Raw genomic sequence first — 12,700 nt, forward strand, 5'->3', positions numbered from 1 at the left:
CAGCGCCCCTTAGACTGTAAAGTAGATAAGTAAGTGTGGGGGGGGGATCATAATATATAGGGTAAGATTTAAGAGGTTCTGAAGAGAAATTACAGCACAAATATATTTGTCATATTGACAAATTTGACCAAACTGAAAAAGACAAAACCTAAACACATTTTCCATTTATGCTTCCATTATATTTTGATTAGTTTTGTAAGTATACAATGTTGTTTCTTCTCCTCAAGTTAGTTTTAGTTAACTATATGTATCTTGGACTCGAATAACCTGTAGTCCTGTAGTTACGTAAGTCAGATTTAAATCTAGAACTCATCAGAACTAATTAGAAACAACAGACAATTAAGTTTCCTAAGCTCTTACAGATGATTTCCTCAAGGATGGAGATGCATATTTGGCAGCAGACTTTCCAGTATTTTCAGCTGGAGTGTGTATTCAAGGCCCACCCACAGAACAAGTTTCCAGAACTCTGTGTGAGAAGTTAGGACAAATAAAGAGGCTGTTTATATAGAAAATCTATACAGGAAAGCAGGCAGCGCATGTGTTCTGAGAGAGAAATAAGACAAATAAATATAGAGATTAAATGATAAACAGGGTCCAGGATGTCAGTACTTAAGCTCACACACAGAGGTTATGTAATAGAGGAATGAGAGAACGCAAATTTAATCCTGTCACTTTCTGCACTTGCTTAATCCAAGTGCTTCCCAAGATTTCTCTTGTTGTCAAAATGGCTTTTGCTTCTCTTCATTTTTGTGGCCCTTTTTTGAAATTCCTCTGGTTTTGGAACAACAGTGTCTTTAAACTACACATGAACTGTTTTTTGGGTTGCGTTCTGGTTTTTGTGGTGTTCAGTTACCATTTTGCATTAAAGTAAAAAGTAATGAGCACAGTAAATCAGCTTATGTGTGAACAGTGTGCCGTTTTTATCTGGATGGAATGCAGAAGTCTTTAGAAAGTGTATGTTAAGGTGGGAGTGGAAAACAGCAATCCTTCCTGTTTGCCTCGGGGTCCTGGGCGCTCACAGGTCAAGCAGCGGTGGCAGATTGCAGCCTATCACCTTCTCAACACAGCCAAGGATATGCAGGTCTCCAGTTACACCCTGATCCAGATGTCAGGGTGTAGTCTTGTGATCTTTGTTTTTTGGGGATTGGGGTTGATAGTAGAGGCCTTGCGCTGGTGAGGTATTGCACATGACTCTACACCGTAGTGTTCAGGTCAACATAAGCTGGAGGCAGAGACTGCTTGTCTCTTTATGGTATTTACAGGGGTTCTAACCTTTTGAACTGGCTCTTGTCACTCATAAGAATGAAGAAAGTCTTTATTGTGATAGGGGAGGAAGGGCCTCTGAGTTGCGCAGATTAACGGCAGCCGGGCTTGAGAGAATGGTGGGTGTCACAGAGGGTGGTGCCAAGACTGCCTTTTTGGTTTTTCAAACTAATAACAGAACACATTAAGGTCATTTGGCAAGTTGTCAGTGTACTTGAGGTCTTTATGTTTGAAGTTGATGACAGAAGCTGTCATCTACATTCACTAAACCTCTCTCGCTATCTCGCTAAACCTGTAATTTTCCTTAAGGCTCCTCACCAACCTTTTTTCTTTTTTCTTTTCCGGCTTAGCTCTGAACCATCTGCATCAGCTCTGCATCACTGTTTAACTCACGTTTGTGCCTTTTGGTCTACAGCACTCTTTACAGAAGCTACAGCAGGCCTCTGTATACTTGTCCAAGAGTGACTCATCATAGTCCAAGCACAAGAGGGGCCTCCCCCTCTTTTTTTTTCCCTTTTTTGTGCTCCACTAAAAGTCTCTGTGAACTCTAGAACAGAACAGAAGGAAATATTCACACGTATCCATGTTTATCCTATTGCTTCAGTTGGAAGTTTCTTTAAAATGTAAGACTTTGGAAAAAATTAGTTATAATGCTCTGGTTTTGAAGAGAAAGTTTGCATTTTAAAAATCAAATATGCATTTTGTTTTTGCAGTTGACTGTCCGGGGGAAACTTCAAGAAAACATATAAATGCCGCATTTATCCAACACTATGTATTGCAATTTTTTTGTGTTTGTTTTACTAAAGTTTCTCACATTTTCTTCCCTCGAAGAGCATAAATGAGGCATTTGCACATGCAATTGACGCATATCCCCGCACACCACGAAACTAAAATACACCAAATACTCATAGAGCTGCACGCTTGTGCGGAAAAACGTTGTCCTGCAGGGTTTTTACTTAGTTGTTTTTTTGTAAAAATTTCCGCCAAGACAACAAAACCTCGTTTAGTTTAAAATGCACACTGTCCAAAAACAATACCCAGCTCTCAGGGCGGATGTGGCAGAACACCCATTTACCTCATATATGCAAAGCACAAACGAAAGAACAAGATGCGACTGCAATTTAAAGAAAACACACATAAGTCACGCTGACGACATGTTTTCTCATGTGAATTTGATCACAGATACAGAGAGTTCCGCGCTTCTGATTGGCTGCAGGAATCGGAGTACCTCCCCTTTAAATGGAGGGCCTCTCGCCCCGGGGCGTGGCCACAGTGAAAACGAGGGTATATGTTTATCTGTTTGCTAGCTTCAGCTTCCAGTGGCAAGCTGGCAGAGGTTTTTAGGAATGGTAATTATAACGCGTCGTAAAAATGTCTTTTAAAACAGTGGGCACATTAACACGTACATTATGGGCAAGAGGAAACAAGACCCCTCCTCTGGCCAGATCCCCCAGAGTGAACAGACTTTGTACCACATGCAGGATCTCTGGAGGAAAAAAGCAGGGCCGCGACGGGACAAAAGAGGAAAGTTGCGGCTCAGATTCGGACAGACCAACTGGCAACGCTCCGTCACCCAGCGATCCACTTCACAGATGCACGGCTGGGGACAAGAAGCGAGCCAAGGAGCCGCTGGGTGCTCCTGGTGTCTGTGGTGTGAGGAGACGCTCTTTCACGTCCACCGCAGCTCCAATGGATCAGATCTCGTACCTGTGGACTCGCTACAATGACATGAAACGGCTGGTTCACGGTAAGCAGAGGCCCCCCCCAGCCCACCACCCCTCCTTTTATTTGTCCTAACTTGGGCCCCCCATATCGCGGTTATCCCGCACGTCACCGTGGCAGCCGCTATGGTTCTCTGTTGACGCCGAAGACATTTTGTTCTTTTAGGGATTTCGTTCATCCTCTTTCCAATTTAGCCACAGATGGCACATTAATGCCATGTGTAACACGCATGCAGGAGAAAGTTTTGCACAGCAACCTGTTTAAGATGCATTTGTGCTCACGCGTCAGTTCCTCTGTTTGGCAAGATTTGTTCTTGAAAACAACTCAAGCGGCTGTTGGTGAACGCTGCACGTACACTGTGCGTTTGTGTGTCCTTCTGAAACATGTGTTTGCGCTAAGCATCCCGCTATCCAGCCAAATGTGCACTCACCATTATTTAGGGTTAGGGCCGGTTAACCACAATTCTTAGCTTGATTGTATGTCATCGGATGCATTCTGTAAATGATCTATGTCCTATTTATATTAGCGGTTTTGGCATGCAGGAGGCACAAGTGGGCGTTTAAACAGGTCCCTGCAAATGAGGCATGGAAAAATACTTTATGGAAAAAAAAGAAAGAAACAGAGAAAACGAACTTGGGGATTTAGGGTCGGTACAAGTTGTTGTGATGTTATCAAATGCACTGACATGCACGTTAGCTCCATATTATTGCTTTTTGGTTTTTGTTTATTTAGTTCACGTGGGCCAGCCCTGCTTTGCATGTGCAGAACATAATAATAATAATCAGAATAACTGTCAGTCTGCAGCAAACCTGGAAGCTGTGCATTTGAAGGGAGAGTACATGAGCAAAATAAAGTATTAAAAGTAAAGGAACTCTTATGCAGCCTTGTTATAGCGATGTAAACAGCAATGTAATGCTGCGTGTGGGCACAGTTTGGTTTATTTAAAGTACTTTTCTATATTTCTCGAGTGTTTATTCTATAAATATGCGTCACGATTTAACTGCAAATGTTATCTTGATTTACAAAGTAAGTATAGCTGCCAAATAATTGTAGTGTAATAACAAAACACAGCATCTCCCTCTGAAGTGTTCTGGAGTAGAAACATGAAGTAGTGTAAAATGAAAACACTCAAAAGTGTTTAAGACCAGGAGCCTTTTTATATACATGTGTGTGTATATATAAGTTTTTTCTAACATACTCTGTTTAAACCACATTTTTTGTTCTCCACATGGTGGGTTTTAATTAAAGCTGGTCACGCATTCTCAATTGGAAATGCAATTTGTCAGATGCAGTCTTTTGAAATGTGACTCGGCATAGAAAGAAAGGTATTTTGTCTGCTCCCAGCAGCAGCCCTCATTGAACTCTGTCACTACAGAGGGGCCATGCCCCACTTTTAGGTCATGTGTGACTCAGTCCTGTGCTCCTGCTGCTGGCTCCTGCTCCTGCAGAGACGGACTCCAGCGCTGGCTGCGCTGGAGTCCGTCTCTGCAACAAAATGTAAACTGTGTGTTTAATCTGTGCGCTGTGTGACCGTACTCGAGATAGTGTGCAGATAATATGGGAATATTTTCAAAGGCGCAGTGAATGCTGTGCTGCCCGTTATGTTTTCCAGGTTAAGTTGGCAGAAGGTATAATTGTACAAAATGTGCTTTTGGGACGGCCTGAGCTCAGTCAAGTAAAGGGCTAGTCTTAGAAATGCACGTTGCACAACCTCGTGAGCTTGCCAGCTAAACTGGACCGAAAACAGCAGTTACTTCTTTCTCCTCTGCAGAAGCGCACAATCATCAAGTTTCATTACAGAAAGGGTCGTTTACACATTCCCTTTAAATTAAAACATGAGTCAGCTGTAATGAGCCGTCATATCGCGCTCTTAAATCTTGCTTATTCATTGTTGTTTGGTTAATTTGATCTGTGATTCTCAAATTTAAATGAGTCTTTCCCCGTTTGTCTTTCCTGCACCAGACCTGATCCCGCCGGGTGCGTGCAACCTCCTCAACTCCTCCACCATTTACGCGAACAACGAGGTCGACTTGGCTGAAGTGGACATCTATGGCTTCGATTATGACTACACTCTGGCGCAGTATTCCAATGTGCTCAACGCAATGATCTACAACAAAGCCAGAGAATTCCTAATTGAACACTTCAAGGTGTGCTTTGCATCAGTTGTGTCAAACGTGTTTGCTTTGAAACTGATTTTTAAACACAGGCTTATTTAACCTGCTGGTTGTCCTGTTTGACAGTACCCCGAGGGCATTCGCAAGTACGACTACCTTTCTAACTTTGCTGTTCGGGGCCTTCACTATGACATCCAGAAGGTAAAATCTTTTAAACTACACTTTAACCATTGCAGGAGCACAATTGTGCATTTTCTCTGTGCAGCTCATGAAGTGAAACTCAGTTATTTTTGCTCCTCTGTAGGGTCTTTTAATGAAGATAGACGCCTTCCATTACATTGAGCCGGGGACAGTGTACCGGTAAGAAATGAAAGATGGTTTAAGTGAATTGCGGGATAGTGTTATTAGACCCCAGTACATTCATTTGTGTTTGATGTTCCCAGGGGTCTGAGCCCAGTGCCAGATGAGGAGGTCCTTCAGCTCTTTGGTGGGACCTATCATGTCCCCCTGCAGCAGGACAGTGGCTTCTATGGAAAGGTAAAAATTTCTTCTTCTTCTTTTTTTTTTTTAAATTTTAATTTGCAGAAGAAACCTAAAAAAATGTAAAATGAAGCCAAATCAGGACATGTTTTTTTTTTTTTTTTTGGTGACTTTCTGTTCAAAGTTGATGCTTATTTTTGATCCTTATCATGTCAAACTAATCCGAAATAGCTAGGAGAATTTAAAAAGCACTCAAAACAACAGCTTGGGTTTCAGGAGATTAAGGAAGATATATTGATTTTAAAGTTAAAACACTCCAACTAGACACTCCCTATTAATCACATTAGTTCAGTAGTCCAATAACTTTAAATCAGAGTTTAGTGGAGAACTGTTTTACATTTACCACAGTTCTTGCACTTTGCCTCCAGATTTGTTTTTGTACATTTACTCTCTGTGGAACATGGGTTTGTTTCGGCACAGACGTGAAAGCCTAAGTACTGCCGGATCAGCAAAATATTACAGTTTTATTTGGACCTCCTCAAACAAGGAATTTGGGATTTAATCTGTTGCTGTACACAGATTTACCAAATGTTGGGGTTTTGTACGGCTTTAGCATTACATAAGAACCAAATGGTGAATTTTGTAATCTCATTTCTTCCTTTGTTGTCATGAATCGGTTGGAAGGCAATGTTCCAGTCCCAAAAGAGCTGATTATGAGAACTCTGTGTCAGCACTTTTTGTTTTTTTAGTTCTGTACTCGTTAAGTCAGGGAAATTAGAAAGCTCTGCTGGGTCTGGGAGTCACCAAGCTTTAAACTGACATGTTTGCCCATTAGGAGCAATTTGGGCTCTGAATGTTTTGAATCAGACTCGAATCATTTTCGCCCGATTGAACCTTTTAAGTGGTCTCCTGCAGCAGGAACGGTGCCTCTTTCCATCTGTAACAATCCTGTCCAAAGTAGGTCTCTAATCTCATTTGGTGCAGCTGGACTCTCTTAAGGTACCAGCTTGTTACTAAGTTAGTTGGTCCTACACAGGACTTTTAAACCCATATTTGTTTCAATATAGAATGATATCCAGTGTTTAAACTGATAAAATGTACCATTTTAAGAAATAAAAATTGTCTCCTTTTGAATTTAATAGCAGCACCACATCTCAAAAAGCTGAAAAACTAGAGGAGGAACAGCTAGAGGAGTGTTTTGCAGTTAATTAGGTTAACTTTCAACAGGTCGGTAACAATTTCATCTACAGTGCATGACAACCAAAGATTCAAAGAATATGGATACGTCTTTGTGCATGAGGGACGAGGCTAAAAATCAATATTGGATGCCCATGATGTTCAGCCTCAGGCGGCACTGCATTAAAAACAGGCATGATTCTATAATTGGAAATCAGTGCATGGACTCGTGAACACTTCCAGAAATCATTGTCGGTTAACAAAGTTCACTGTACCATCCACAAATGCAGGTTAAAGCTTTGTCATGCAAAGAAAAGAAGCCATATGTGAACATGATCCAGAATCATTGCTGTCCTTTCCGGGCCAAACTGTTCTGGGGTCAGATGAATCAAAATTTTGAATTCTTGCATTATTCAGCAAGATGTATACTGCATCAATTTACCAGCATGGCTTTGTAGTAGAAGACTCTGGGAGCTGAACTGGCCTACCTGCAGTCCAGACTTTTTACCATCTGAAAACATTTGACTTACCATCATAAGAAAAATAAAACACCACAGACCCAGGACTTTATATCAGATATTTATATTTATATCTATATCAGACAAGAATGAAACAGCAAAAATCCAGCAACTGGTCTTGTCAGTTCCCAGATGTTACGCAGAAGTAAACACAGCCCTGTCTTGACATTTTTGAGACGTTTGGTGTCATCAAATTCAAAATGAACTAAATCTTTTGCTTTCTTTTAATGGCAATTTTTGGCTATGTTTTCTGCGTTCTCCTGTGAATGAAATGTGCGTTTATGAGATTTATAGATTGACTGAAATGAGTAGATGTTTGTCGCTTAGGGACAGTGTCAAAAATGTGGGACAACCAGTAACATGGGCTGTACTCATTTGTTATGTTAATCGTACAATAGCTTAGGACAGACGTCATAATGAGGAAGAACTCTGCAATGAAGTGAAACAGAGCATTAAACAGTGCAAATTGTCCTGTACAGACATTGTGTTCTTCTTATGCATACTTTTTTTGTGTGTGTGTGTCTTCCTCTTTTTGAGAGACTCTGCTGTTCTTCCCTTTCCTGTGTAAGCCAGCCTCTCAACAATCAGTATTCTCTCTGCATTGTCATTGCTGGTGGGTTTCTTGCTGCTAGCTGTGTGACTCTGCTGCATTGCCAAACTCTTGCGCAAATGGACACAAACACAGGACGATAAATTTAGCATCATTGGGTAGTGCTCGTATTGAAAACTGCTCTTAATTTAGTTTTTAAGTTGTTCAAAACACAGTAAAAGGCACATGAAATGTTTGTTAGCTTTGTTTTAAACAAAATAAAGTTAAAATGTCATCTTGTGAGAATCAAACATTAACTTGCATTTTTTTTTTTTTTTCCCCCCCACAGGGACCAAAGGTGAAGCAGTTCATGGATATCTTCTCCATTCCTGAGATGACTCTCTTGGCTGTAGCAAATGACTTCTTCATCACAAACGACATCGAGTATGATCCCGTTCACCTCTTCAAAGACGTCTCTGTGAGTTATGATATGTTTTAATGTCCGTTTCAAAGTCTGGCCTCACTCTGTAGCTCATACCAAGGGAGCATAGGGAGATTGGATTTTTGACTATATCTGTGTTGCGTGCTTCATCGGCTGCACGCTCAGGAATTTGCTGAGCTCCGGAAACGTTTGCAATGGACTCTCTCTGGTAGAGCGAAGAACAATAACAGCTTTTCCTCTTGGTTCTGGGGTGGAAGGTTTTCAATTATACAGCACGCCCACTACTTCATCATAATTTCTCCTCTGAAAATAAGCAAACTGACAGGTCATTAATCATTTCCAAATAATTGGGGTCTTTCTTCCCAAGTGACTGTAATTCAAACTTATCTCATAGTAGGGATCAAAGAAATGTTCTGAACATATTGTGAAAAACATTCATTGGCGTTTAATCCACAGGAAGCAGTCGGCATGGTTCACCTCAAAGGATACATGTACAAATGGATTATGGAAGATCTCGGTAAGACTTCCTTTCACGTCTTTCGGTTTTGTCTGCGCCCTGCTACAAAAACACCAGCAGTTCAATTAATTTTTGTTTTTCTTCGCTTTACAGATAAATTCATTCTCAGAGGGGACGAGACGGATGCTGTTTTGCATCGATTGGCCAGCAACGGAAAGAAACTTTTCCTCATAACCAACAGTCCCTTCAGCTTTGTGTAAGTGTGAGCGACTTGATGGAGTCCACGTCTGCAGTAGTGCACTCTGTCCTAATGCAAAGATAAACACCTCGGAGCTCTGTTACATTTATGCTTCTTGTCTGTGTGCAGCGATAGAGGAATGACGCACATGGTGGGGAAAAACTGGAGAGACTTTTTTGATGTGGTCATCGTGCAGGCAGACAAACCTCACTTCTTCACCGACTGTATCAAGTGAGTAACTCCTTGTAGTCTTTCAGTGTGGCGAATGTGCGCCGGCATCCTTCTCATGAGATGAGGCGCAGTCATTTCAGTGCTCCTGTTTAACAATCTCCAAAACTGTTGCTCTTACAGACCTTTCAGGCGCTTGGATGGTAACGGTGACCTTCGGTGGGAAAAAATCAAGAGTTTGGACAAAGGACAGATTTACAAACAGGTCTGTAATGAAAAAAATGTTCATTGGCCTTTGTGGCATTTGATTTATTTAACTGCTGTGGTTTTTACACATTGAAAAGTCTGCATGTTTTTACTTGTTGTGTTCTGAGTGTCTAATGAGTGTATGTGGTTGATTTTATTGTTTCAGGGAAACCTATTTGACTTCCTCAGACTGACAGGGTGGCGAGGATCAAAAGTTCTGTACTTTGGAGATCATCTTTATAGCGACTTGGCTGTGAGTATCCGAGCACGGTGATCTCATCATGATGAATTGCCGAGTCAGTGTTCTGCATGGTGACTAACCTTTTGTGGTATAGGGATCAGCAGGAATTTTCCTGTGTGGCTTCATTTGACGTCCTTGGTGTGCGATTTAGCAAAGTGAGATTTTTTTTTTTTTTTTTTTTTTTTAGCTTTGATGGTTCACATCATTTGAAAGATACACAAGTACAGAGTATGTGCAGAGATGCGCACGGTGCCAGATGCCATCTGTCTCCACGTATTGCACGACTCTGAAAGTCCTGAGAGCATTTGGGTGGGGTCAGAGCAGACTGTGCAGTGAAAATCTGAAACACTAGATGGCAGTATGAGCGCCACAATTTTTCGTCAGAAATTGAGGACTGTTTTGTGTTACTGTGCAAAGTAAAGGCACACTGTATAAACATATTAACAGCGAAAATGTCTGTAATCATGTACCTAATAAATAAGAGAGTAAAACATGGCAACATTTGTTGGATCTTCCAAACAGAAGACAGTCAAAGTGATTAAAAGAGAGTTATTGTGCTCATTTCCAGCTCCACACATTTATTCTGCCTGTTCATAGTTTACAACAATGCTTATTTATAATATTTATAATATTTATAATATCTGGGGCTCTTGTTCCCTTTTCCATTTAAAATGAGCAATTTTAGCTTCTTTCTTTTGGCCAGTTGTCTTTTTGATAGGCAGCCTCTCACAAACAGCAGGTTTTACCAGTGGGTGGGTGGCGCTGCCATGCTCAGGACACTTTAAAACGCTGTTGTTGTTTCAGTTATAAAGTCCTTTAATTATGTTGGTGTTGGCTCACAGTTGTTGAGCATCCCGCTAAATATCAAATGTTTTTCTAAGGGGAAGAAAAAAAAAGAATAAATTGCTGCATATTTTCTCAATACGCTTTTGTCTTTTGTTGCAGGACCTCATGTTGAGACATGGCTGGCGCACAGCAGCCATCGTACCTGAACTGGAGCAGGAAACCAAAGTGGTGAGCACAGACCGGTATGGAATGAACCTCACCTGGATGCAGGCTTTAACTGGCTTGATGGAGCGCCTGCAGGTGAGAGTTAATCCTTGAGCTGTTGGGACATTATATTCTGCTTGCACTCACGCATGGCAAACACTCACATACCTGAAATGATAACACATGATAACATGTTGACAGAACACAATGTTAAAAGAAAAAAACCCAAACTGTTCAGATTCCAGCGTGAGAGTCCACGTGCTTACAATCCTGTTAACGTGTTATTGGATTCTTTGTATGAGCTTAAACGAGACAAAAAAACTGCAGTTAAGACAACTTTTGAACTTTAGTTGTTGTTTGTCCCTACTGTTGAACTCAGACTCAACTTATCTAAGGGACAAAATTTATTGTTTCTTCTCCATATTTATGTTTTTGAAGAGCTAAATTTATTCATATTGTTCTTTAATGTCCTAGACACACAGAGATCCCGTGTCTAAACAAGTTTTTCTGGAATGGCAGAAGGAAAGAGAGGAACTCAGGTGAGTCTTATCATCTTAATCACGGTCTTAATCTTTAAAAGCACCTCCCAGTGTTCCCAGTGATGTTGTTTAACAAGTCTGCACAGTACAAACACTGGCTCAAATGGAAAATTTCAGTTTTTGCTGTACTATATATCTCAGTTAAAGCATCCAAGTATATTAGTTCTACCTACCTTAAATGTGAACAGATATGATAATAACATTTGATATGACAGCGCTTGAGCTAGAGTTACTTTTTTGAGGAGTTTTCACTTCTCCTTGCTTCTACCACTTCTTGTTATTTCACAACTTTGACATATTCATACATGTACAATGTCATAACTTTTATCACACTTTTTTTACATGCTAGGGTGATGACGAAGAACCTGTTCAACCCTCAGTTTGGCAGCATCTTCAGAACGTGTCACAACCCCACCTACTTCTCCAGACGCCTGTGTCGCTTCTCAGACCTCTACATGACGTCACTGAGCTGTCTTTTGAATTATGACCTCTCGTACACTTTCTACCCCCGCCGCACCCCTCTGCAGCATGAAGCTCCTCTGTGGATGGACCAGCTGTGCACAGGCTGCATGAAAACCCCTTTCCTAGAGGAGATGTCTCACATCCGATGAGAGCCAGAATCTCATAAGTGACTGATAAGATTTTATGTTTTTTAAAGCCTGGCAAACACTTAGCCTGAGGATGTCTTACCTAGCAGGGTTTCCTTTTAATCTAAGGAGAGGCTGCACAGCTCACTCCGAAGGGCACAGTTCTTTTGTTCAAAATAGTGAGCACTTTCCCCGTAAATCCCCTGGAGGGTGCCGTGTATGTAGCTCATGTCCAGAGAGCATTTAAATACCTTGCGTTAAAAGATCAACAGACACTGTGGTTTCTTCCTGTAGCTAACTGTGGAAGTCTTTCAATACAATGCTACGCCGCACAATTTAAACAAATAAAGAACTACAAGTTTTATTGATGGTGTTATTTTATTAAGCTCTTTGTATTCTCTACCAGTGGGTTTCGAGCTTTGTTTCGGACACAAAGGGGCAAATCAGAAGTTCAAAGCACTCCTGTATTTATCTCTACACAAAGCACTCTGTCATGTGACTTGTTCTTCACTCTTTTGTCATACAAAACACTTTTGACAGCACATTTACCATGTGTGGACTTAAAAGCTCCTTGTTGCATTCACTTTGTCAGATACTTTCCTATAATCCAACAAATGCTCCTGCTGTGTCCGATGCAGGTTCAGCACTCTTTACTGTTTTATTAAGGTTGGGTTGCCCGGTGGTGGTTGGCTCTATATGAAAGTAACAGTTCTTTCTCTATTAAGCTCGTCATTGCGCCTTTGATGTATCATGCTCGCATAAATTCCACTCTATTGCAACTGCATGAATTTACTTTTTTTAATAGGTAGACATGGAAAATGAACTACTGATTTTGAACTTTTTGTGCAATTTGTATATTGTAATAATAATGCATAGCTATTAAAAAGAGATGACTCGCTGAAGTTCAAACCAAGCATCAGAAGAAGGAAGAAAAACGATTTAAGTGACTGTTGAATGATTGTTGGTGCCAGAAAAGAAAAGTTTGATTAT

General features: G+C 40.9%; 1 protein-coding gene across 1 annotated transcript; it reads left to right on the plus strand.

The window, feature by feature from the left end:
* The first annotated feature begins 2,545 nt into the window (after nt 1-2,545).
* nt5dc2 (5'-nucleotidase domain containing 2) lies at nt 2,546-12,074 on the plus strand. Its single transcript, XM_085443603.1, has 14 exons — nt 2,546-3,010; nt 4,948-5,132; nt 5,226-5,300; nt 5,404-5,459; nt 5,543-5,636; nt 8,152-8,280; nt 8,701-8,761; nt 8,855-8,957; nt 9,069-9,170; nt 9,291-9,372; nt 9,520-9,606; nt 10,540-10,680; nt 11,059-11,123; nt 11,473-12,074. The coding sequence occupies exons 1-14, from the start codon at nt 2,635-2,637 to the stop codon at nt 11,732-11,734; spliced, it is 1,818 nt and encodes a 605-aa protein (XP_085299729.1). The 5' UTR covers nt 2,546-2,634; the 3' UTR covers nt 11,735-12,074.
* The last annotated feature ends 626 nt before the right edge of the window (nt 12,075-12,700 follow it).

The sequence above is a fragment of the Copadichromis virginalis genome, linkage group LG20 (assembly GCF_057382275.1).
Source record: "Copadichromis virginalis isolate Kocher_CV1m ecotype Utaka linkage group LG20, C_Virginalis_male_GT1.1, whole genome shotgun sequence".
Lineage (NCBI taxonomy): Eukaryota > Metazoa > Chordata > Actinopteri > Cichliformes > Cichlidae > Copadichromis > Copadichromis virginalis.

Excerpts from the sequence above, each read along its gene's own strand:
- nt5dc2 (XM_085443603.1), top strand. The coding sequence starts at position 2,635 with ATGTCTTTTAAAACAGTGGGCACATTAACACGTACATTATGGGCAAGA. Across the intron at positions 8,762-8,854 it reads ATGGATTATGGAAGATCTCG|ATAAATTCATTCTCAGAGGG; the intron begins GTAAGACTTCCT and ends TTCGCTTTACAG. Across the intron at positions 9,171-9,290 it reads TTCTTCACCGACTGTATCAA|ACCTTTCAGGCGCTTGGATG; the intron begins GTGAGTAACTCC and ends TTGCTCTTACAG.